At 41.4% G+C, this 26,949-nt stretch overlaps 1 protein-coding gene across 3 annotated transcripts in view; it reads left to right on the top strand.

Annotated features, from left to right (window-relative positions):
• LOC139392197 (CUB and sushi domain-containing protein 3-like) overlaps positions 1 to 26,949 on the top strand; it is a 634,291-nt gene that overhangs the window by 360,331 nt on the left and 247,011 nt on the right. For all 3 annotated transcript variants that reach the window (XM_071139991.1, XM_071139990.1, XM_071139989.1), the window contains exons 11-14: positions 4,884 to 4,987; positions 6,390 to 6,502; positions 24,113 to 24,295; positions 26,016 to 26,342. In XM_071139991.1, coding sequence (XP_070996092.1) covers positions 4,884 to 4,987; positions 6,390 to 6,502; positions 24,113 to 24,295; positions 26,016 to 26,342 — 727 coding nt within the window. The remainder of the gene's footprint in view (positions 1 to 4,883; positions 4,988 to 6,389; positions 6,503 to 24,112; positions 24,296 to 26,015; positions 26,343 to 26,949) is intronic.

The raw sequence follows: 26,949 nt of genomic DNA, 5'->3' as shown, positions 1-26,949 counted from the left end.
AATTATAAAAGCAGGATTAAAAAATAAATCATTCACTAACCTTTTGAAAATCTTCATCAGATGACAGTAATAGGACATGTTACACAGTACATTTTTTTTTTTTCAATAATATGCCATTTATATCCATAAATGTCCATTTACATTGAGCTCATGTTCAGAAATTACTCAAAAATGTCCGCAGGAAATCTAGGTAGCGCGGCAAGATAACGTAAATAGACATCATAAACTTTGACTAAATATACATGTTCTACATATAGTTAGAAAGATACACTGCTTCTTTATGCAACCGCTTTGTTACATTTATTTTTAACGTTACAGAAATCGCACACTATTCAATATGCTGAGACAGCGCTCAGATGCAAGCTACATTTCTCCGTAATGTTGGAGTCAACAGAAACACAGATTTAAGCATAAATATTCCCTTACCTTCGATGGTCTTCGTTCAGAATGTTCTGGAAGGGTTCATACTTACCCAATACATCGTTTGGTTTCAAGTCTTGCGTCTTTGTATTAGCTACTGCTAATAACATCAGCTGAAATGCACCCAAAATGTCCTCTGGTCCGGAAAAGTTGCGCATCAAAACTTCAAAATTACATATTATATGTCGACTAAACAGGTCAAACTAAGTGCAGAAGCAAGCTTTATGATGTTTTTAACACACAAAACAAATTTCAATTCAACCGGGCATCGTTTGCTCTTCCCAGGAGTGCTGGAACAAAGGAATGGCTGTGACCAATTCGCGCCCTAACGCACAGGTTTTTTCTCGCGGCACTTACTCAAATCACTCCCATAGGGCCAATTCTCGCGCGATTTGAACGATTAGACGCTCTACAGAATGAGGACATCTAGTGGAAGAGATAGAAAGTGTCCCCAGATCCATAAGTGGTTGGGAAGGGTGGGGGCGATGACGTCAAAGTTGCTCCAACTTTCATGACCACAAAACTAGTTTGGAAGAATGCATGCCTGTGAGTTCTGCTATACTTACAGACATAATTCCAACGGTTTTAGAAGCTTTAGAGTGTTTTCTATCCAATAATAATTATTATATGCATATATTAGCAATTTTTGACAATTTTTTTTTCAGTTTACCAGGGGTACCCAATTTCTCCAAAGGGGGCGTAAATCTGCCATGTCCTCAACAGGATAAAAAAAGCAACTTTTTCTATTTTTCAGCCAAATGAAACGGACTCTGTGGTGATTGAGATGAAACCAGAGGAGTCATTCAATAATTTCCAACTTGAATCCCACAATGATTGTGCAGGCACAGATGGTCTCTGCACATACGGTTGTGGTGTTTCCGGGGGTTTCCCTTAGCTATAATAGGAGTCAGTGCTTAAATATCCTCAAAAGCTTTTTGTAAATACTCTGCAACCAATCCAAGCATCAATCTGGACTTTATTACCAACAAAGGCGTAATTGTATGTCATTAATTTCATAGACTTCTATCCAAACCATAGATAGTGCCCAACAGATTGCTCACAAACACAAAGCAAACACTACAGTAGCTTCCACTGAGAATGGTGCTGCCAATGCAATGATACAGTGAGACGGAACAAAAACACTCAACACCACACACACAAACACTCCTGCCTGCACAAAAGCACTCAACACCACACACACAACAAACACTTCTGCCTGGAAAAAAGCATCCCCCCCACACACACACTCTCCTGCCTGCTCTAAAGTGACAACAACAAGCACTCTACTGGAGGAGATGGAGAGGCAGAGGGAATCAGACAGCCCATCCGTGTGGAGGGCTAATCTAGAGGAAATGAATGAGTGTGAGTGTGTGTGAACGATCTGGGTGCTTTGTCACAGGGAATGGATGAGAGTCTGATTGGGCCCATGTGTGTGGCATGGGCTTGGGGCAGGGTTGTGTATGTGTATGAAGCACTCTCTTTAAGCCCCCTCTCGGCCCAGCATGAGCATGTGGGAATCATGACTGACAGAGTCCCCCTTCGTCTAATCACCCTTCACCCCCCCCCCCCCCCCCCCCCCCCCTCATCATCACAAACACTACAACACTACAACTCACCTGCCAATATCCACAACCCCTCTGGGCACGGCTCGGTTATTTTTCAGCACCTGATGATAATCTTTCTCATATCTCTTTCTTTCTTTGTGTGCTACACGTCAGGCATTAGTTATTAGCAAGCCTGCATGACAAATGGTATGCCTATTAGTCTTAATAATTACTTAGTAACTTGTTTTAAATCCACATCATAAGCAGTGAAGACAATGGCTATGAGACGATGGCTTTTACTGGCATAGAAAACAGCCATTTGGTGGTACGAACACGGGGAGCAGACTGAACAACATAAAATAAGGGATTTGTCTCAGTTGAGAGAGGACATTAACTTTGAGTCCTTCCTGATGAGAGGAGCGCTGCGCTTACTAGCGGGTTTGAAGGGCCCCTCAGAGGTTTGTGAGGCTTTAAAAAACCCTGTGTTTTTACATAAAGGCCTATTCAAACCGCTCCAGTTGACTCCTCAGAGACAGATCTGTCTTTCTGTGAGTGAGTCAACACCTCCTTCTCCACATTGTGGTGTTCCTCACTGGGACTTTAAATGTTCATTGTCAAGTCATAAGACTAGGATATGGGTTTATTGGGCTCAATGCTTTGTCGTTTAATGTGTAATAGTGTGGCCTCAACCGCCTTGTTTGTAATACAACAGAGGTTTTGCACTGGTACAAATCTTTATGATCACTCACACACATTCACGTGCACATGCATGTGTATAGTACACAGGCATGCATGCTCACACACACACACACAAACACACACAACGATGACCTTTGTGATGGCAGTAATGCTTTGTAATCGGCATTTGAAAACATAGCTTTATTACTCGGAGCTGGGATGGTGAACTCTTTGAGCATCAATCAACCAGGTGAAGGGACTCTATCCCGAGGAGAGGACTAGAAGCCACCTGCTAAAACCCCTCTCTGGCACAGTTGCCATATCAACTGGGCCTAGCTGTCTCCATCTGATCCTTGATGAGTTAATACAATGAAAATAATCTTCAATCCCTTCTGCATCCTCTCCACACACACACACACACACACACACACACACACACACACACACACACACACACACACACACACACACACACGTTTCTGACTTTATGCCCTTTATTATTAATCCAGACAAAAACACTTCCGATCCTTCTGTAAGTATGTCATATAGCACCTTTGAAATGTAATTATCTCTAGATGACACAAGACACACACAGAAGAGTTCTGTAGGTCTATATCACATGGAGAGCAAAGGAAATTGTATTTTAATCAAGTAGACCTTTTGTCTGATTTTTGTATTGATTTGGTGTTGGGTTAGGGACGCTTTAAATCGTGTGATATTTATTCAGAGTCCTGATGGTATTGGTTTCCTCCGTGTAAATCACGTTTGATTAGTTAAATATTTATTTTTCCTGATCTACCTGTGAATGTTTATATACATACTGGTAATATGCATGTGATGTATGTCTGGGGACTCTCCATAAGACAATTCACCATTGAGTAAAATATCTTGCCAGTGTTCTTCTAAGAAACAACTAGATGTGTATTAATGTGTAGACAGTTCACAATGTAATTAGTGTAATTAGCGAATGTGAAGTTATTTCTCTTCTTCTGTTTCACCATATGGACCTATACCCCAAGAGACTTTAGGAGAAAACAGAGGAGCCTGTCTTAGTCCTGAGGGAGAAGGAGAGGGAGAGGGAGAGGGAGAGAGAGAGAGAGAGAGAGAGAGAGAGAGAGAGAGAGAGAGAGAGGGAGAGGGAGAGGGAGAGAGAGAGAGCTGTCAGCAGTTTTTTGGCTGCAACCCTAATTATGCACTAAAGCTTTATTTTTTTATTTAACAGGATGTTAAATTTCCATATTTTCATCTTAGATTAGTGGCATGATTTTGATAACTAGACAAAAGAACAATGAGCCATGGAATGAACCAACATTCTAATGTATAACAGAAATTGCTGTCATCTGAGGTGGTCAGTCAACAAAAGAAATGGCCGTACGTTTTTTACTGCAAACTTTCAGGGAAAGTCTTAAAAGGATAGTTTAAACAATGTGGAAGCATCATTGATACAACCAGTTTTTTCCCAATGGACAGCTCCTGTACAGTATGCTTCAAAGTTTATGCAGACCTGTGGTTTCCTGCTACTACTTGCTTAGATGTTACATTTTCAGTTGGAAATTAAATCCCAAGAAACTGTGCATGTGAAGTTTTCCTGAAAACTGTGATGATGATGATGATGATGATGATGATGATGATGATGATGATGAGTTTTGCTACATGGACTAATGTACAAAATACACACAAAAAAATGGAGTGAACTATCCCTTTATTAATATAGTATAGGCCTACCATCAAAAGGTCCTGCAATCACAGGCAGTATTTGACTATCACCACTGTATTTCAATGAATTCTCAAAACACATGGCAACAGTCTTTCTTTTGTGATGCCAAACTCCTCTGAAACAGGAGTCCTTTTCAGCTACAAATGCTGATAAGTGATAATTTTTGTTCACACTATTACAGTTGTGAGACCCACATGAATTCAATGTATTTACAGAAGTTTCAATATCCAAAATTAGACATAATCAGAAGGGAAGGCAAACATATTTCTGTTCTATATGTATGGTGTCCAAATTAGGACATTCTTAGCAGGAGTCTTTTATATGGATACCATATTCATGGACAGAATCCACCCTTTTCAGTGGCTTTTTAAGTTCTTTGGGTAAATATCATTTTTGGGGAGCATGCTTGTTTTCCTGTATTAGCTAGGCCAGTGGAATTAAATTGTGAGAAACCCATAAACTTTAATTCAGGCCATTTGACATGCGGCTAACCATTATGCCTCGTTTCTTCTTGCCACCGACAGGTAATTCAGATTAACTTTGAGGAGTTTGACCTGGAGATTGCCTACGACACGCTAACCATCGGTGACGGAGGGGAAGTGGGTGACCCCAAGACAATACTCCAAGTGTGAGTGGCTCAGCACTTTACTGTATCTATATTACTGTGTGTTTCACAGGCTGGAACAAAATAAATGGAATGGTATCGAACACATCCAACACATGGTTTCCATGTGTTTCATAGGATTCACTTCATTACAACCATTATTATGAGCCGTCCTCCCCTCATCAGCCTCCTGTGGTGGGTTTTATGTATTCTGTATGCAAATGGTATTGACTGTTAAGCCAGTTAACTACTGTATGGAGTTCATCAAGAGGTCATAGAGGTCATCAAAAGTTCAGGTGGAGAAGCTATCAATGGTCTTTGTGATTCTATATCCGTAACATAGACTATACTATTGTTGAATGTACTGTATTCCCTGCACCGCATATGAGACTATCAAGGCACAAGGCGAGACCCAAATGCAGACACAGGAGGCAGATGGTTGGACTCTTACAATGTTTATTAATCCAAAGGGGTAGACAAGAGAATAGTTGTGGACAGGCAAAAAGGTCGAAACCATATCAGAGTCCAGGAGGTACAGAGTGGTCAACAGGCTCATGGTCAAGACAGGCAAAATGGTCAGGCAGGCAGGTACAGAGTCCAGAAACAGGCAACGGTCAAAACCGGGAGCACTAGAAAAAGGAGAATGCAAAAAGCAGAAGAACGGAAAAAACACTGGTTGACTTGGAAACATACAAGACGAACTGGCACAGAGAGACAGGAAACACAGGGATAAATACACTGGGGGAAATAAGCGACACCTGGAGGGGATGGAGACAATCACAAGGACAGGTGAAACAGATCAGGGCATGACAGAGACACTTAGTGGTAGTGTGCATGTTAACATTCATCTTCAAAGCTAGTGTAGTCCCCCATAACATTGACTCGATTTTAAAGATTGTCTATCAATGTGCCAGTACCGTGTTACAATCAGCGGGATAGTGTGTGTTGTTATCAATGTAACAGTCCCATGTTGCAGTGTGATAGTATAGTACGTGTCAGGGACGGACTGGGACCAGAAGTCGGCCCAGACATTTCTAACACACCGGCCCATTATTTTTTCTCTATTATACAAATACTGATACTTTGGCGTAAAAAAACACAATTTGGACAGGCCCATTCGGCTAAAGATGGACCAGCCATTGTGACATTTACCAGAACTGCCTAATAGCCAGTCCGTTTCTGGTATGTGTTGTTATACATGCTATATTACAGTCAGGTTAATAGTTTATTGTCCATGTTCCAGTATCCATGTTACAGTCAGGTTAATAGTGTATTGTCCATGTTCCAGTATCCATGTTACAGTCAGGTTAATAGTTTATTGTCCATGTTCCAGTATCCATGTTACAGTCAGGTTAATAGTTTATTGTCCATGTTCTAGTATCCATGTTACAGTCAGGTTAAACGTGTATTGTCATCCTCCCCCCAGTCTCTCAGGTAGCTTCGTCCCTGACCTCATTGTCAGCATGACCCATCAGATGTGGCTTCACCTCCAGTCAGACGAGAGCGTGGGCTCCATTGGCTTCAAGATCAACTTTAAAGGTACGTGTGTGCGTGTGTGAATGAGGTCATGCGCTCCTATATTCTTCTATGTGTGTGTCCAAGTCCATAGGTAGGTGCATGATCAAGTGTTCCTGTATGTCCATGCATACATGCATGCGTGTCTCTGTGAAGGTGTGTGTGAACGTGTGTGTGTGTGTTCCAAACTCTGTGTTTTGCCTTGCATTGGCCTTGAGTCTTTTTATTTTTTTATTTAGGTAAGTCAATTAAGAACTAATTCTTATTTACAATGACTGCCTACCTGGGAACAGTGGGTTAACTGCCTTGTTGAGGGGCAGAACAACAGATTTGTACCTTGTCAGCTCGGGATTTGATCCAGCAACATTTCGGTTACTGGCCCAACGCTCTAACCACTAGGCTACCTGCCGCCTCAAAAGTATCAGTTAGACAGCTGAGGCCGATAGAGCCAGAGGGACTGTCACTAAGCCAGTGAGATTAGAGATGGACAGACTGTCACTAAGCCAGTGAGATGAGAGATAGACAGACAGACTGTCAGTACAGCCAGTGAGATGATAGATGGACAGACAGACTGTCAGTACAGCAAGTGAGATGATAGATGGACAGACAGACTGTCACTAAGCCAGTGAGATGAGAGATGGACAGACAGACTGTCACTAAGCCAGTGAGATGAGAGATGGACAGACCGACTGTCACTAAGCCAGTCAGATGAGAGATGGACAGACAGACTGTCACTAAGCCAGTGAGATGAGAGATGGACAGACAGACTGTCACTAAGCCAGTGAGATGAGAGATGGACAGACAGACTGTCACTAAGCCAGTGAGATGAGAGATGGACAGACAGACTGTCACTAAGCCAGTCAGATGAAAGATGGACAGACAGACTGTCACTAAGCCAGTCAGATGAGAGATGGACAGACAGACTGTCACTAAGCCAGTGAGATGAGAGATGGACAGACAGACTGTCACTAAGCCAGTGAGATGAGAGATGGACAGACAGACTGTCACTAAGCCAGTCAGATGAGAGATGGACAGATGTACCAACTTGTCGAATGGCTGATTTACTTCCCTAACTCCCTTCCCTCCCTCCATTTCCATCCCTCGTTCTCTGAATAAATGAAGGAAGGCAGGTGTAGTGATTCTCAATCACTAGACTGTCACTATGAATGACGTCTTTGTGTCAAAGGTCACTGAGCCTGGTGACCTGTAACGTTCTCCTAAACTGATAGTTCATCACCTTGTGAACACTTGCAATCCTTATAAGGGGTTGTCACAGAAATCATACCTTACTATTTAGAGGGGGGGGCTCTAACCTGAAACAGAAGGAGGTTTCATCTCTCAAACAGCAGCCACATCCGCTGGATATGAGCTAGCATTTCCTCACAATATCCATATCTTTGATTATCTCCCCCCAAGCTCAGGGCTTTGTAATAAATTAGTGTCACAGTGATGAACAGCATGCCATCCACCCTAATGAATGAAAGTGAGTTAGGTGGAGAGAGAGAGGCATGAAAGAGGAATGAGGGGGCAGAGAGAGAGAAAAAATAGGGAAAAATAAGGGAAATACACTATATATACAAAAGCATGTGGACACTCCTTCAGCTTAGTGGATTTGGTTATTTCAGCCACAACCCTTACTGACAGGTGTATAAAATTGAGCACACGGTCATGCAATCTCCATTGACAAACATTGGCAATAGAATGGCCTTACTGAAGAGCTCAAGTCAGTTCTTCAAATTTCTACCCTACTAGAGCTGTCCCAATCAACTGTAAGTGCTATTATTGTGAAGTGGAAACATCTAGGAGCAACAACAGCTCAGCCGGGAAGTGGTAGGCCACACAAGCTCACCGAACGGGACAGCCTAGTGCTGAAGTGCATAGTGTGTAAAAATTGTCTATCCATGGCTACAACACTCACTACTGAGTTCCAAACTGCCTCTGGAAGCAACGTCAATAACTGTTCGTCGGGAGATTCATGAAATGGGTTTCCATGCCGGAAAAGTTGCACACAAGCCTAAAATCACTATGCGTAATGCAAAGTGTCGGCTGGAATGGTGTAAAACTCGCCGCCATTGGACTCTGGAGCAGTAGAAATGCCTTCTCTGGAGTGATGAATCACGCTTCAGCATCTGGCAGTCCTACATACAAATCTGGTTTTGTCGGATGCCAGGAGAATGCTACCTGTCTCAATGCATAGTGTCAGCTTTAAGTTTCGTGGAGGAGGAATAATGGTCTGGGGCTGTTTTTCCTGGTTTGGGCTTGGTCCCTTAGTTCTAGTGATTCTGTGCTTCCAACTTTGTGGCAACAGTTTGGGGAAGGCCCTTTCCTGTTTCAGCATGACAATGCCCCAGTGCACAAAGCAAGGTCCATACAGAAATGGTGTGTCGAGATCAGTCTGGAAGAACTCGACTGGCCTGCACAGAGCCCTGACCTCAACCCCATCAAACACCTTTGGAATGAATTGGAACGCCTACTGCGAGCCAGGCCTAATCACCCAACATCAGTGCCCGCTCTCGTGGCTGAATGGAAGAAAGTCCCTCAGCAATGTTCCAAAATCTAGTGGAAAGCCTTCCCAGAAGTGTTGAGGCTGTTTTTGCAGCAAAGGGAGGGACCAACTCCACATTAATGCCAATGATTTTGGAATGAGACGTTTGACAAGCTTTTGGTCATGTAGTGTACTGTACCTCTGAGTGCAAACTAACATGGAAAAACAGAATAAGTGGCTTAGTGTAATATCTCTGGAGGAAACAAAGGAGAGACCTGGTGGGGAAGAGATTGCAGTTTGATTTTTTTTTAAATGTTCTTGCGAAAAGACTTTACCATTATAACTGTAAACCATTCCTGACTGCTCATCAGTGTTCATTTGAGAGACATTGAGAGACTAAATATCAATTTACCCTCCCTAATACATGAAGAGGGAAATATTCTGGTTTATCTGCTACTGTAGCTAGCTTTCTTGCTGATGCTGCTGTGTGTAGTCTAATGAAGTCCTGTATCTCTAAAATATTCATTTGAAATCCGTTGAATGTTCTCGCTTGGTGCCAGTACTTCACATCATTCTAAATGGTCCTAATTTAGTAGGCGATTTCATGCTTTTTGACCCTGTCATTTTGTGGTGACGTTAACCGCTCACATCCATTCATACTGTACCTATTGCAGCAGAAACACTGACAGAGGAAGCAGGACAGAGAAATGTAAAGGTTGAAAAGGAGGTTTGGTAACATTTTACATTAAGTTTTAGTAGATTGTATTAGTAGACTGTTAAGAAAAAAGATTATCGAATTCTGGCAAATCACTTGACAAATCCATTTGCCCACAACCAATCATATGAGCTGAATATTTCAACACAATCACAGTTATCCAGTGATTTATAAGCAAATCAGTCTGTCTATAATATTCAGATCTCAGGTGAAATTAAGGGCACATTTTCATCAGCTGTGTTTCAGATTCCTGCATTCCCTGTATTCTAACCACGACAAGCTGTCAGCATTTTCAGGCGTGTCCTTGAGTTGCTTAAACTATTATTTTGTATCCCATTAGATACACATGAGTGTTGCAGGAGTTTATGTCATCATTATTTCTAATGCCCTTTAATTACAGATTCCAGAACATAATAGCCATTTGAATTTGTGTGTTGGCTGTACATGTCATTTCTCTCTCTCTCTCTCTCTCTCTCTCTCTCTCTCTCTCTCTCTCTCTCTCTCTCATATGGTTTGAGTGGTCACTAGTTTCAAATCATTGTGCTACACAAAACCACCAACTGTTTATGCAGTTAAATCATGTGCACACATACAAACAGAGAAAACTCTCAGCACTGGGTTCTCTCCACGATGATCTAATATGTTTTTCCAGCTCTTGAACAGTCAGCAGTCAGTCTGTGCTAGCAGCACGCTATCTCAGCTGAAGACTTCTGGAGAAATTAGTCATTTGTATTGCTGCAGGCTATGGATGATATTACAGTCTCATAGTGGGAATAGGCAGATCCCCCTGGGAGAGGCTAGTGGATATAGTGAACCAAATGGGAGTCATCATAGTGTGAGACCTAGAGAATGTAAAGGAAGCCAATCATATTTCAATGTTTAGCAGGTAGATTTAATGGTCACTATAAAACATTGATGTTCGCCTTTCAATTAAATATGTTCTTTATTATACGAATGAAATATAATGTAATGTGATGGGTACCCTGTATGGGGCTTTTAAGATAATTTTGTCTCCATCAAACACATACACTGAGTGTATGAAGCATATAGTGAGTGTACAAAACATTAGGAACACCTGCTCTTTCCATGACATAGACTGACCAGGTGAATCCAGGTGAAAGCTATGATCCCTTATTGGTGTCATTTGTTAAACTCACTTCAATCAGTGTAGATGAAGTGGAGGAGACAGATTAAATAATGATTTTTAAGCCTTGAGACAATTGATACATGGATTGTTTGTGTGCCATTCAGAGGGTGAATGGACAAGACAAAATATTTAAGTGCTTTTGAACAGGATATGGTAGTAGGTGCCAAGTGCACTGGTTTGAGTGTGTCAAGATGCAATGCTGCTGGGTTTTTCAGTCCCAACGGTTTCCCGTGTGTATCAAGAACGGTCCACCACCCAAAGGACATCCAGTGAACTTGTCACAACTGTAGGAAGCATTGGAGTCAACATCGGCCAGCATCCCTGTGGAACGCTTTTGACACCTTGTAGAGTCCATGCACAGACGACTTAAGGCTATTCTGAGGGGAAAAGGGGGTGCAACTCAATATTAAGAAGTTGTTCCTAATGTTTTGTATACTCAGTGTGTTTTACCAACAATTTTCTGTTATAAAACTTCTGCAACATTTCTAAGATTAGAATATGCTCCTATAGCTATGCATATCTCATTCCAGAGAGTGTGTCTGTAATTTAGACTGATTCTTGCCTTTGCATAACAAAGTTAATGACTTTGTAAAAGAGCTGTTGTGACTCCCGTCGATTTACCTGCCTGCGTTCTAATGTGCACTTAGCTTGGGTACCAGTTTCAGCATTTTGATTTCAGTTCCCTGTGGCTACATCTCTGTGTCTCCTGTGCTCTTTTCCTCTCTTTCTTTGCCTAGGCAATTTATCTCCTGTCAAAGATTTTACACAATGGGAGCAGATTTAACATCAGAAAAGCATAATTACATATTTTATATGACAATTTCCAGCGAAGCTCCAGTGAAGGTCATTCTTCACACCATTGGTGACCGGAACAGAGAGAGGACATCAGAGAGTACTATAGCGTGTAATGGGATGTGGGTTAAGGGGTGCGAAAAGGGTCAAGTTAGACGGTGTCCCAAATGGAATATATAAAGGGGGGAAAGCCTTGCTTTTGACCAATGCCTATAGGGTTCTGGTTAAATGTAGTGCAGTACAAGACAATTTAAGTCAAACCTGAAACTAGGCCACTCAGGAACATTCAATGTCATCTTGGTAAGCAACTCCAGTGTATATTTGGCCTTGAGTTTTAGGTTTTTGTCCTGCTGAAAGTTGAATTGGTCTCCCAATGTCTGTTGGAAAGCAGACTAAAACAAGTTTTCCTCTAGGATTTTGCCTGTGCTTAGCTCTATTCTGTTTCTTTTTTTCTTAAAAAACTCCCTAGTCCTTGCCAATGACAAGTATACCCATAACATGATGCAGCCACCATGCTTGAAAATGTGAAGAGTAGTACGCTTTGTGTTGAGGACATGAAGTTAACTTCTTTGCCACATTTTTAGCAGTTTTACTTTAGTGCCTTATTGCAAACAGGATACATGTTTTGTAATATTTTTAATTCTGTAAAGGCTTCCTTCTTTTCACTCTGTCATTTAGGTTAGTATTGTGAAGTAACTACAATGTTATTGATCCATCCATAGTTTTCTCCAATCACAGCCATTAAACTCTGTAACCAACGTTCCCTCTAAGCTGCTTGTGTGCGAAATATCCGCCCACACAGAGAAGCACGAGATTGAACTTCACTCAACATTCAAGAGTTTTCCCCTTTCGTTAACACTATCGCTAAACGCTTCCCTTTACTGTGGAAATTGTGATCAAATCAATCCAATATTGGCCACTTTCAATGCAACACACCAAAACAAATTGAACTATGTAAGACTTAGTATTCAAAACTATGCAAGATATTTTTTGTGGGCAGAACGCTTCGGAGGAGGATTATGTTGCATTGACACACACGACTCAGCCTGTACTCTACGCAGACTGGTGCGTCATAAGCAATCAGAGCTGCAGTAGACCTATATGCAAATAGACCATTGCCATATATGGATCTGTGCCATTCCCTTTGAACTGGACTGTGTTTACCGCATGAGCGTAATGAGTAGATGTACTTATTTTGAGATCAAAGCAAGAGCTTCATGTAGCCACTTGGGCGCATTTTTTCATGTTGTTTGCTAGTTAGTTAGTTATTGAGGGAACATTGTCTGTAACTGTTTTGGCCTCATGGTGACATCACCGAGCAGTTTCCTTCCTCTCCGGCAAATGAGTTAGGAAGGACGCCTGTATATTTGCAGTGACTGGGTGTATTGATACACCATCCAAAGTGCAATTATTAACTTCACAATGGCCAAAGGGATATTCAATCTCTGTTCTTTTTATTTTTACCCAACTATCAATAGGTGCCTTTCTTTGCGAGGCATTGGAAAACCTCCCTGTTCTTTGTGGTTGAATCTGTGTTTGAAATTCACTTCTCAACTGAGGGACCTCACAGATAATTGTATGTGTGGGGTACAGAGATGACGTAGTCATTCAAAAATCATGTTAAACACTATTATTGCAAACACTGAGTGAGTCCATGCAACTTAATATGTGACTTGTTAATCAAATTCTTACTGCTGAACTTATTTAGGCTTGCCTTAACAAAGGGGTTGAATACTTTTTGACTCAAGACATTTCAGCTTTTCATTTTTAAGGCCAGGCACCACAGGCTGAAATAACATTTTTGCATCTACCTATACATTTGCAATTTGCCGGTATTTTGGTCCATTAATATTAGTATTTTCATAAAGTATACATAACAATGTAAAAAACTTCATGAAATGTATATTTTCTTTAGTTTGTCATACTACCGTCATCAAAATGTTAATGCATTTTCAACACTTTAAATTGGAAATCAGTCATTTCAAAGCTCACTGCATTGAATTACAGATCATTTTAAGGCCCATTTCATAGAGAATGTTACAAACTGGACAATATTTAGTAACCTACTTTGAAGAGATGGTGACTGGGTCTAAAAAGGCATTTGGAGTTTTGTAGCCTATATCCCGTGTACAGTACTTGTCTATAACTACCATTTCCCGAAAGTCAGACTCTTCCCACACACCATTTACTTTTTTTCAGCTATTGTGTCCTTAGATACAGTGGGGCAAATAAAGTATTTAGTCAGCCACAAATTGTGCAAGTTCTCCCACTTAAAAAGATGAGAGAGGCCTGTAATTTTCATCATAGGTACATTTCAACTATGACAGACAAAATCACATTGTAGGATTTTTTATGAATTTATTTGCAAATTATGGTGGAAAATATGTATTTGGTCACCTACAAACAAGCAAGATTTCTGGCTCTCACAGACCTGTAACTTATTCTTTAAGAGGCTCCTCTGTCCTCCACTCGTTACCTGTATTAATGGCACCTGTTTGAACTTGTTATCAGTATAAAAGACACCTATAGCTAGTCATTTATATTTTTCAAATCCTGTCATATACAGTAAATTTCCAATTTGATCAAATTTGGATGCATGGTCCTGCTGTCAATTAAGCCTATCCAATTAACAGGGGTAAGTGTTTAAGTATCCCCTTTACCCCAAAAATATATACTGTTCAATGAATCGCCCTGATTTCACCCAGTAGAGGTTCAAAGGTTCAACACAGAAATGGAAACGAATTGTTCAGCATATTTCCCTTGTTAAAGATTCCATGCATATGGCCAATAAGATTCTGAGCTGGAGGTAGGACAAAGAAAGAAGGAATCGAGTTGTAGGTAGTAACAAGCGGAATAGTCGAGGAGAATTACATTCTGTGGGTGAAAACATGGTGTGATGTTAATTTCCCTGAATATGATGGTGTACTGAAGCAAACAAGGCAAAGCTGCCTCTCATTTCTGAGTGAATTTCATTTTATTGCCATTAAGGCAAACATTGTCATCCTGTAGAGCTCAGTAATGATGGCAATGAGTAATTTCCGGAGGACGCTGTGAGGAAAGAAATATATAAATCATGATTAATCCACATTGAATCATTCCATGACGTCAGAGCAAAAATAAAGACTATGAACAATAACACAGGTTTAATTTGAATATTTCTAGAAAGACAGTGGATGCGTCCCAAATCGTACCCTATTTCCTATATAGTGTGCAATAGATAGAAAATAGGGTGCCATTTGAGATACACACACCCTGTTGGAGTGATTAATACTTGATCCTGTATTTACCATTTGAATATGAAGTGTGTGCTTATTTGTTCATGTAAATGAATGCTAGATGAGCTTGAATAAAGTGACAATGAGATAAGAATAGCTGCATTGATAGATTCAATATTATTGGAAGACTTGGGGAGTTCTTAGAGGACTGTAAAATGTCATAAACACAGACATATACTGGGACACACACACACAATACTGGGACACACACACATCAGATGACTCCATACTCCTGCTTCCTGTTAACAAGCAGAAGATCAAACAGGAAGTACTCTTGACTCGCTCCATTGAGAAATGGTCATCAAAATCAGAAAGCTGATTGGAGTATTTTCTGAGACACCGTCGATAACATCAACCAGCTAACCACATCCGTCACCGGCTTCATTAGGAAATGCATCAGCGGCGTTGTCCCCACAGTTAAGGTTCACTTCATCCCCAATCAAAAGCCCTGGATTAATACAGAGGTTGGCACCAAGCTAAAGGACAGGGCTCCCGCACACAGGGCTATCACAGAAAACACTGACTCTACGGGTCAGGACATTAACAAGTACAAGAAGTCCCCCTTACGACCTCTGCAGTCATCAAACGAGCAAAATAACTTACTTACAAGCCCTTAACCAACAATGCCGTTTTAAGGAAATACCTACAAAAAAGTAAGATATAAGAATTACATAATTAAAGATCAGCAGTAAATAACAATAGCAGGGCTATATACAGGGGGTACCGGTACAGAGTCAATGTTCAGGGGAAACGGTGTCGAGGTAATTGAGGTAATATGTACATGTAGGTAGAGTTGATAATGTGACTATGCATAGATAATAACAGAGAGTAGCAGCAGCGTAGGAGGGGGAGGGGGCAATGCAAATAGTCTGGGTGCAGTCACTGTGAGAACAACTTCCTTGATGTGATAAAGGCAGTGGCTGATTTGGTGTACTCCTCAATGTCATCAGAAGAATCACGGAACATATTCCAGTCTGTGATAGCAAAACAGTCCTGTAGTTTAGCATCTGCTTCATCTGACCACTTTTTTATAGACAGAGTCACTGGTGCTTCCTGCTTTAATTTTTGCTTGTAAGCAGGAATTAGGAGGTTAGAATTATGGTCAGATTTGCCAAATGGATGGCGAGGGAGAGCTTTGTACGCATCTCTGTGTGTGGAGTAAAGGTGCTCTAGAATTTTTTTCCCTCTGGTTGGACATTTTTTAAATGCTGATAGAAATGAGGTAAAATTGATTTAAGTTTCCCTGCATTAAAGTCCCTGGACACCTGGAGTGCCGCCTCTGGATGAGCGTTTTCCTGTTTGCTTATGGCGGTATAAAGCTCATTGAGTGCGGTTTTAGTGCCAGCATCGGTCTGTGGTTGTATGTAGACAGCTACGAAAAATACAGATGAAACTCTCTAGGTATATAGTTTGGTCTACAGCTTATCATGAGATACTCTACCTCAGGCGAGCAAAACCTTGAGACTTATTTACATATATGCATAGGCCCCCGCCCTGTGTCTTACCAGAGGCTGTTGTTCTATCCTACCGATAGAGTGTATAACCTGCCAGCTGTATGTTCTTAATGTCGTCATTCAGCCACGACTCGGTGAAACATACGATTTTACAGATTGTAATGTCCCGTTTCAGTTCATCCCATTTATTTTGCAGCGATTGAAAATTAGCTAGCAGGATGGAATGCAAAGGCAGATTAGCCAGATTAGCCACTCATCGCCTGATCTTCACAAGGCACTGTGATCTTTTTCCTTCTCCAGTGAATTATGTACAAAAGAAGTTGCGAACAATGCAAAAAAACAAACATAATAGCATGGTTGGTTAAGAGCCGATAAGATCATATTACACAGGATCTGATGTCCACCCCATGTGGCAGGGGCTACAGTCCATTATGGTTTACAAAGGAAGACCAGCCATGATCTGCCCAACGATACCTTTCAACCAGATGAACTCAATGTATTTTATAGACTCTTCGACAATAACAACACCGTGCCTTGCGTGAGTGCCCACACCGACCCAGAGGACTGAGTGATCTCGTTCTCCAAGGCCGACGTGAGTAAGGTCTTTAATCAGGTCAATCCTTGTAAGGCCACAGGGCCGGATGGTATTCCAGGGGGCGGTCTCAGAGCATTCGCAGAGCAGCTGGCAGGTATATTCACTGTAATTTTCAACCTCTCATTGTCCCAGTCTGTAATCCCCACATGTTTTAAGATGACCACCATTATTCATGTTCCCAAGAACTCTTAAGGCTTCATGCCACAATGCCTACCGCCTTGTAGCACTCACATCTGTAATCATGAAGTGCTTTGAGAAGCTGGTTATGGCACACATCAATTCCATCATCACAGACACCCTAGACCCACTCCAATTTGCATATGTAAAGGTGTGATTATCTCAGTACATTAATTCAAGGCAACCAGGATTTCGGGGTTCTCACATTATCTTGGTTTGTTGACTTCTGCTTTTAATTATCCTCTTTTGTTTTTGGAATGAAGTAAAAGTTTAGAGTTGGTAAGAACAATGTAATCACAATACTGTGGGTCACTTTTACACAAAATAAACCCCATTTCAAAGTTCAAAATTACAACCAAATGCATATAATAAATAGCTCACATCCAAATAGGAATGAACCTTGACTCTGTTGCCTACTTTAAGTAACACAGAAAATAGACAACATTACTTAATATTTAAGCAAAATCGTGTATGACTTAACTCATGAAACCGGTTCCGTCAACCTTGAAAAAACACCAAAATAATAATAAAATGTAAAAAAGCTGGCTTCACTGTCTGTATTTCCTTTACAGACTAAACACATAAAATATAACTTTGTATGAAAGTAAAAATCCCCTCTTAAAGACCTTAATCCACATAAAAACGAATGAATTATTAATCACAAAAACAACCCTACTGTTGTTAGACCGTACAGACTTATCACAGCAAAAAGCTTGTAAACACCAAAACATAAACTGTCACCTCAAGCCCATGTATGGCTGTATGGCTATTAATAAGGTCTGTCTTTTAACCAGAATGTATTTCCATTTGTAGTGAATAATATCCCTTAGAATTTTTAACTAGTAGTGTCCCTTGGGTGTGTTGCTAGCATTTAGCTACTGTCTTCATTAGTACTTTCATTGTTACTAGTATTTTCTTCTTAGATGACAACATATAAAATTGTGGACTACAGGAAAAGGCGGGCCGAAAGGCCCCCATTAACATCAACGGGGCTGTAGTGGAGCGGGTCGAGAGTTTCAAGTTCCTTGGTGTCCACGTCACCAATGATTTATCATGGTCCAAACCCACCAAGACAGTTGTGAAGAGGGCACAACAACACCCCTCAGGAAACTGAAAAGATTTGGCATGGGTCCCCAGATCCTCAAAAGGTTCTACAGCTACACCATCGAGAGCACCCTGACCAGTTGCATCACCGCCTGGTACGGCAAGTGCTCGGCATCTGACCGTAAGGCGCTACAGAGGGTAGTGCGTACGGCCCAGCACATCACTTGGGCCAAGCTTCCTGCAATCCAGGACCTATACAATAGGCGGTGTCAGAGGAAAGCCCATAACATTGTCAGAGACTCCAGTCACCCAAGTAATAGACTGTTTTCTCTGCTACCGCACGGCAAGCGGTACCAGAGTGCCAAGTCTAGGACCAAAAGTCTCCATAACAGCTTCTACCCCAAAGCCATAAGACTGCTGAACAATTAATCAAATGGCCACCGGACTATTACATTGACCCAGACCCCCCCCCCTCCCATTTGTTTTGTACACTGCTGCTACTCGCTGTTTATTATCTATGCATTGTCACTTCACCCCTACCTACATCTACAAATGACCTCTAACCTGTACCCCCGCACACTGAATCGGTACCGGTACCCCCTGTAAATAGACTCGTTATTGTGTTACTTTTCATAATTTTTTACTTTAGTTTATTTGGTAAATATTTTCTTAACTCTTCTTGAATTGCAATTGGTTAAGAACTTGTAAGTAAGCATTTCACGGTAAGGTCTCCAGTTGTTGTATTCGGCGTGTGTGACAAATAAAGTTTGAGTTGATTTGAACATCCAATCCTCTCCAATAGTGTTAGCTATAATGTTTCAGTTCCTATGTGGAATACGATTTACTATGGAGTTGAGATAATTCACTTCCCTGTTACTTGCCGGTAAGTTCCGTTCGTCTAGCTCTGGCCTCCTCTTGCTGTCCTAACTCCGGACTCGCGTGGTGATTGTACCCAGGAAACAACAGAATCATGTCGGACACGCCTCCTCTGCTCCCCTCTGGAGTCACCATCTCCCCTGTCTAATCTGACACTGTGTAACAGAAAAAACCTCTGCAGTGACTCTGTCTTCCTTTCGCCCACACATCCTTCGCCAATCGTCCCTGCTTGCGGTAGACACCACCGGCAGAAGTAGTCTGCGTTACTACAACTTCGCTTCACTATATTATTGTTTAGGTTGCCTCCATCACAGCCTAATACATCACTGGGGCTGAGCTTCCTGCCATCTAGGACCTCTATATCAGGCGGTGGGAAAGGAAAGCCCAGACAAATGTTAAAGACTCCAGCAACCCAAGACATAGACTGTTTTTTCTTCTTCCGCACTGGCAAACGGTACCGGTATATAAAGTCTGACACCAACAGACTCCTGAACAGCTTCTATCCCCAAGCCATAAGACTGCTAAATAGCTAACAAAATGGCTACACAGACTGAATTGACCCATGCATTTATTCATTTTTGAACTGTTTTTATGCACACTTACAGGACTCTACACACTCACGCACACTGACACAGCAACACAAACACATACACACACTCACTTAATTATTTGCTCACACACACATAACATGCATACACATTCATACTAACTCTACAAACATGCACACACACTCACATACAATCGTCATATACACTGCTGCTATTGCGTTTGTCATATATCCTGATGCCTAGTCACCTTACCCCTATACATACAGTATCTACCTCTGTCAATCCAGTATCCCTGCACATTGTAAATATTCTATTGGAACTGACCCTGAACTGACCCTTTTATTTTTATTTATTGTGTGTTTTTGTTCTACGTTGTTATTTTTTGTACTACATTGATATTGAATAATGCATAGTTGAGTATAGAGCGGGCACGAAAGGCATTTCACTGTTTTTGTGCACATGACATTAACACTTTCAACTTGAACACACACACACACACACACACACACACACACACACACACACACACACACACACACACACACACACACACACACACACACACACTGATTCATTTGTGTCCACCAAACTGAAAAGAGCTGAAGGTTTGGGACCCCTGTGACAGATTTAAAACCTCCATGTGCAATGACTGGAATGAAGATGTGGGACCCTGATTAGGTCATAAACTGAGTATATATCTTATGAGCTCAAATTACGTATCGTGTTCTATTGATGAGATGTTAATGTACTTTTATGGAGCCTTGGAGGACAAATCACAGTTTCATCTTTGACCAAGTTCCTGATGTGACATATAGTTTCAAATTATAATGGTCACGTTGATGTCGGCCAATTCCATTGTTTTTTACATACTGTACACTGTGGAAGCTGAATCTGTACATGAATTCAGTGTGTGCAGACATGCTTATTAAATACGTGTAGAAATACCATTGTAACAAGGGTTCAGAGAAAGAAAATACTACTAGAAGGAAAATGAAGACCAGATGTAGGCAGCATACAAGAGGTCATAAAACGTGACTTTATTCTCTAGAAGCAACCATCATATCGGTCACTTCACATTACAGACAGGAAATTATAGACACGTGTCAGGCATTACTAATCAATGATCATCAACTCCAATTTCCAACTCTTGCAATATTTATTGAGGAAATACCCTATTAGGGGTTAATGTAATGACCAGATGAACTACTGGTAATTAACTATCAGTTCTCGCAAAGGCTTTTTCCTACATGAGACTGAACAAGTATGAGAAGATTATTATGGAATATGAGCGTACCCCGAGTAAATGTTGGTAGGGTTTATGTATGGTTTCTGTAGCTATGAGCAATACATTGCCCTGTAGTATCATTTGAAGGCTACACATGAATTTACAATTGATAGAAATACAGAGTGAATACAGAGAAATAAGGAATGCTGAGTTGCAAAGAAAAAGCCATTTCTCAGACTGGCCAATAAAAAGAAAAGATTAAGATGGACAAAAGAACACAGACACTGCACAGAGGAGCTCTGCCTAGAAGGCCAGCATCCCGGAGTCGCCTCTTCACTGTTGATGTTGAGATTGGTGTTTTGCGGGTACTATTTAATGAAGCTGCCAGTTGAGGACTTGTGAGGCGTCTGTTTCTCAAACTAGACACTCTAATGTACTTGTCCTCTTGCTCAGTTGTGCATCGGGCCTCCCACTCCTCTTTCTATTCTGGTTAGAGCCAGTTTGCGCTGTTCTGTGAAGGGAGAAGTACACAGCGTTGTACGAGATCTTCAGTGTCTTGGCAATTTCTCGCATGGAATAGCCTTCATTTCTCAGAACAAGAATAAACTGATGAGCTTCAGAAGAAATGTCTTTGTTTCAGGTAATTTTGAAACCCACAAATGCTCCAGATACTCAACTAGTCTAAAGAAGGCCAGTTTTATTGCTTCTTTAATCAGAACAACAGTTTTCAGCGGTGCTAACATAGCTTAAAAAGGGTTTTCTATGATCAATTAGCCTTTTAAAATTATAAACTTGGATGAGCTAACCCTATGTGCCATTGGAACACAGGTGTGATGGTTGCTGATAATGGGCCTCTGTACGCCTATGTAGATATTCCATAAATAATATGCCGTTTCCAGCTACAATAGTCATTTACAACATTAACAATGTCTAAAGTGTATTTCTGATCAGTTTGATGTTATTTTTAAAAAATGAGCATTTCTTTCAAAAAGAAGTACATTTCTAAGTGACCCCAAACTTTTGAATAGTAGTGTATGTCTGACTATCATTTGCTTTATCCACTTGAGAGTTTCTCATTCTATTTCTCATCTATAGCAAGGGCAAACACGAAGGAATACAACTAAGCTGAATTCACTTCTGGGAAACAATTGAATTTGTTACTCAGCCACGTCACCTTGGGATTAATTAATCGAGGGTTCTTCAGCAGAACTTTAAAAAATCAGCCGTTTCCAGCTACTATAGTCATTTACAACATTAACAATGTCTACACTGTATTTCTGATCAATTTGATGTTATTTTAATGGCCCAAAAAATGTGCTTTTCTTTCAAAAACAAGGACATTTCTTAAGTGACCCCAAACCTTTGAATGGTAGTGTATATCTCTTGATAAGTTGGTCAAGTTTTACTCAACAGTACTCATACAGTACAAGCGTATTACTGTAAGGCTTTCAAAATCTCAGATACAGATTCATATCCTCATTAGAATAGATGTGGGCTTATACTAGCGTGGCTCCCTTCCCGTCTTTTGAATCTCTGTTAGTGACTTTCATCTTTGAGATGTTCTTTTCTCTAGTTCCACATCGGGCCTTTGAATAAACTTCTTAAATGTTGATTCAAATTGGACTGTAATTCTCAGGGAAGGCTGAATCTAGCTTAATGATCAATTCTTAGCCAAGATTTATGAAAGGTAAATCTCACTGGTAGTATTTACAATTAGCATACGTGAGGAGTAGGCATACGATGACATATTCTTCACCCTTTTGCATGTACAATGTGGTTGCTACTTCCTATAAATTGGGCTTCTGTGATAGCCTGTATTGTTGACTGGAAATACGTGTACTTGTATTGCTAGAAATGGACAATGAATGCCCCATTCTGGCCTTATTGCTGTGTGTTACATTACTTACAAAGGCTTGGCAATATCGTTACAATTTGCCCAGCTGTTCCTGGAAGCATGCAGGAGTAGAAACCCCCCCACAGAAGGCCAGACTAGGGGCAAACAGTATGCATTGTGCTTATGAGCACATAATACTCATGCCAGGTAGGATATAACAATTTACCATTTCCCCACAGACAAAGATGGCCTTAGTGTTTAACATTCTGTCGCCAGGCATTATTCAGATGCGACGTGCACTGCTCTAAAGCAATTTGTTCTCTATCTATTCTGATGTCGTAAAACACAGAGCAGTAAATATGCTCTAACCTTCCCAGGACCGGCCCGGCCCTCCCTCCCTCCCTACAGATTGAACAGCCCAGCCCAGGCAGTCAGGGCGGTAGGTATTGTGGTTCCCATAAAGACGGTGTCATGACTGAAATTAATGCAATATATCACACTTTGCAAAGACTTCCATTACACCTAGGCTGAAATAAACGACGACCACTCCACGAACCACTGACGTGATCATAATAATTTCGAGGAGTTTTTCTTTCCCTTACCATTTGAAAATGCTCTCGGAGCGAGCACCAGGGTTCAGGGTTCAACTCTGAGCAGTGGTGGAAGATGTCTTAGCAGATGCATTACAGCTCCTCCCAACACCCGCACCCTCTGAGGGAACCAGCCAGGCCAATCTCGGGTGTTACCTGTGAGTGGTGACCTAGGATGGGTGGGGTGTGGGTGGAGTGATTAGGGGATTGTTTCAATCCATATCGCAGAAATTCAGCGTTACTGTGTGATTGACATTCACGGTAAACACGGCTCAATAGGAAATTACCTTTGAATGTCTAACGCTTCAGCGATACAGATTCAATAGAGTCCTAGGTGTTTTTGTGGCCTCCCAGGCTGCTGCATTCAGGGAGAGATAGAGGCACTGCGTGCTTACTCATGCTTATCTGGATGGACACTGGCACAGTGTTAGCGAGGATTCACATGGATGCCTATTTCCTTAGTGTGGTAGGGTTTAAAAAAACAGACAAAATAACTGTCCTATCATCTCCTTTTTTCACATTCTCAGACATGGACACAAATAATAGAAAATAAGACTGTATAAGTGTATAATTCAGCTCTGAGGACAACAGTATTTTCTGTCTATATGGGTGTGATGACGAGCACCAACGCCTTGTGATTGCTGCCTGTATGATACAGTGTTTGTTCTGAATGTAGCCTGAGTATTATTCCAACCTCTTTGTTACTACTCATGGTATGAATTGGATCCATTACGTGAATTGGAAAGCAGGATGGTATGCTTGTTTTATGACAGAAAGACACAAGACACACTTCCCCTTGGGTATTCACTAAAATAAAATCAAATGTCAACTGTCATAATGCTCACTAGCACTATGTTTTTGTCACTGTTTTCCACAGAGATTGACAAAGAGAGTTGCGGTGACCCTGGTACGCCCCTCTATGGGATAAGGGAAGGAGACAGCTTCTTGAATGGGGGCATCCTGCGCTTTGAGTGCCAGTTTGGGTTCGAGCTCATCGGGGAAAGGACCATATCTTGTCAGAACAACAACCAGTGGTCAGCCAACATCCCCATGTGCATCTGTGAGTATGAACATCTAAAACACATCTAAATTCTGGGGTCTAAATCACATCTAATTTCTGGGGTCTAAATCACATCTAATTTCTGGGGTCTAAATCACATCTAATTTCTGGGGTCTAAATCACATCTAATTTCTGGGGTCTAAATCACATCTAATTTCTGGGGTCTAAAACACATCTAATTGGGGCCTCCCGAGTGGCGCAGCAGTCTAAGGCACTGCATCGCAGTGCTTATAGGTGTCACTACAGACACGGGTTCGCTCCATGGCTGTGTCACAGCTGGCCGTGACCGGGAGACCCATGAGGCGGTGCACAATTGGACCAGCATTGTCTGGGTTAGGGTAGGAGTTGACCAGCCGGCAATTTCCTTGTCCCATCATGTTCTAGCAACTCATTGTGGCGGGCCGGGCGGGTTAAGTGAGCAGTGTGGCTGGGCAGGGTCATGTTTCGGAGGACGCATGGCTCTCGACCTTCGCCTCTCCCGTGTCCGTAGGGGAGTGCCAGTGCTGGAACAAGACTGTAACTACTAATTGGATATCACAAAAAAGGGGTAAAAAAAACAGTAATCATTTTGTCATTTTGCTATGTGTCTAAAACTAACTCAGTTTCTTGTAATTGTGTATAAAAACATCAATATTATATTTTCATGTTGTTGCGAAGAAGAAAATACCTATGAACCATTTTCATGTGTGGACAGTAATGGGCTGCATCCTAAATGGCACCTTGTTCCTTACATAGTGCACTAATTCTGACCAGAACCCTATGGGCTCTATATCATATACGGAAAATGGTGCAATTTGGGATACGATCATGCTCATCTGTTAGTAAGAACCATTCTGCCTTTCCCATGTGTGATAGGGGGAACCTAAACATGGAGACATATCTACTTCTTACTTACAAAAAATGCTACAAAAAGTGTGTTGATTGAGTTCTAGCTTTGAGAGGCAAACATTCTGCTATGATATATTATTTACATTTTATTTTGTTTCACCTTTATTTATTTAGGTAAGTCAATTAAGAACAAATTCTTATTTACAATGACGACCTGAACATGATCCTCTGAAGTAAGAACCATATTTCAGTTCCATGTAGTGACTGATACATTTTCAGAGTTCACACTCTGTTCGTATTGATATAAATTCAGTTGTATGCTGATGATATGGAAGTCTAATAAGTGGACACGCTTCATCGTGCTTCATCATCGCGCCTCATCAGTTCATCAGCCTTTGAAAAATACACACTTAACTTAGTTAATCAGTCTTCCGTCGCTGCTTTAGGCTCTCACTAATGTGTCAAATCATTAATTCACTGCTCTGTTCTCCAAAATCGGTCATGCTAACAGTTATCTGATGAACTGTCTTATATAGAATGCTTATGGGACTAGAGAGAGGTGTTTCACACCCCCGAACAGAGGAGTTAGAGTCATTTGCATTTGAATGCATTCATATTTCATTGAGAGTGGGAGATCAAACTGCCAAAGGGTGAAATAATCTCTTAGAAATATCATCCTGCATGGCACATTCATATTGCATAGAAGATAACTTGGAACATACTGTACAGTTCTCCCATACCCATCTACAGTAAATAATTAGAAAGAAAGAAATGTACAAAAATATATTTCAACCACTTCTGCCAAATACAGTACAGTTCCTTTTAGTACCCAATCAACCCCCAATCATATAATCCAAGTCTCCTCTCTTTGTCCCCTCCCTCTCCTCTACAGTCCCATGCCTGTCCAATTTCACGGCGCCAATGGGCACGGTTCTATCACCAGACTACCCAGAAGGCTACAGCAACAACATGAACTGCGTGTGGCTGATCATATCAGAGCCTGGCAGTCGCATCCACCTGGCCTTCAATGACTTTGACCTGGAGGCACCTTACGACTTCCTCACCGTGAAAGACGGAGAGCTGCTGGACGCCACCGTCCTGGGACGCTTCTCGGGGGCAGAGTCACCCTCCCACCTTGATAGTAATACTAACATACTGAGGCTGGAGTTCCAGGCCGACCACTCCATGGCCGGACGAGGGTTCAACATCACATACAGCAGTAGGTTTAACCCTGACATTGAATTCTGTGCTGTTCTTTGTTTGTCTTTGTCAGTTGATTAAGGCTCAGTTCAGTTGAACCCATGTAGCAGCTATTGCATGGTTGCTCTGCCACAATCCAGGTGAAATACAGTTGGGCCCTTGGTTCTTACCAGGTATAGCTTATCATTTTGTGGCACCTTGTGGTGACTTTACTGTAATGACCACAGTCCTGTATATCTTGTCCTGATTGGATTCTTGTGATGTTTGTCCAACCCTGGCCTATCGCTCATGTCATTGTCAGTTCTTTTTAGTCATCACATAAGGTCTTAATCAATTTCCACCAAACCGGCTTTGCCCCTCACACCCATCATAGTTATCCTTTTCAAATGGCCGCCTGGTAACAGCTTCTTTCTGAAGGAGAAGTGAAATGTCACGCCAATTCATCACTTCTGTCAAAAAAAGACAGGAAAAAAAGAGGCCATGAATCCTTAGCAACAACTGTTAGAGCTGGCTTTTCTAACAGCCTGACACCGATTTCCACGTTATTCTGGTAGGACACTATCAGTAACATGATTGAGCAATGTTAAATGTCGATTCGTTGTGACAAACGTTATGTTCGACTGGCG

Source organism: Oncorhynchus clarkii, chromosome 32 (assembly GCF_045791955.1).
Source record: "Oncorhynchus clarkii lewisi isolate Uvic-CL-2024 chromosome 32, UVic_Ocla_1.0, whole genome shotgun sequence".
NCBI lineage: Eukaryota > Metazoa > Chordata > Actinopteri > Salmoniformes > Salmonidae > Oncorhynchus > Oncorhynchus clarkii.
Note: the sequence above shows the minus strand (reverse complement) of the source record. Positions and strands in the feature narration are given on the sequence as shown.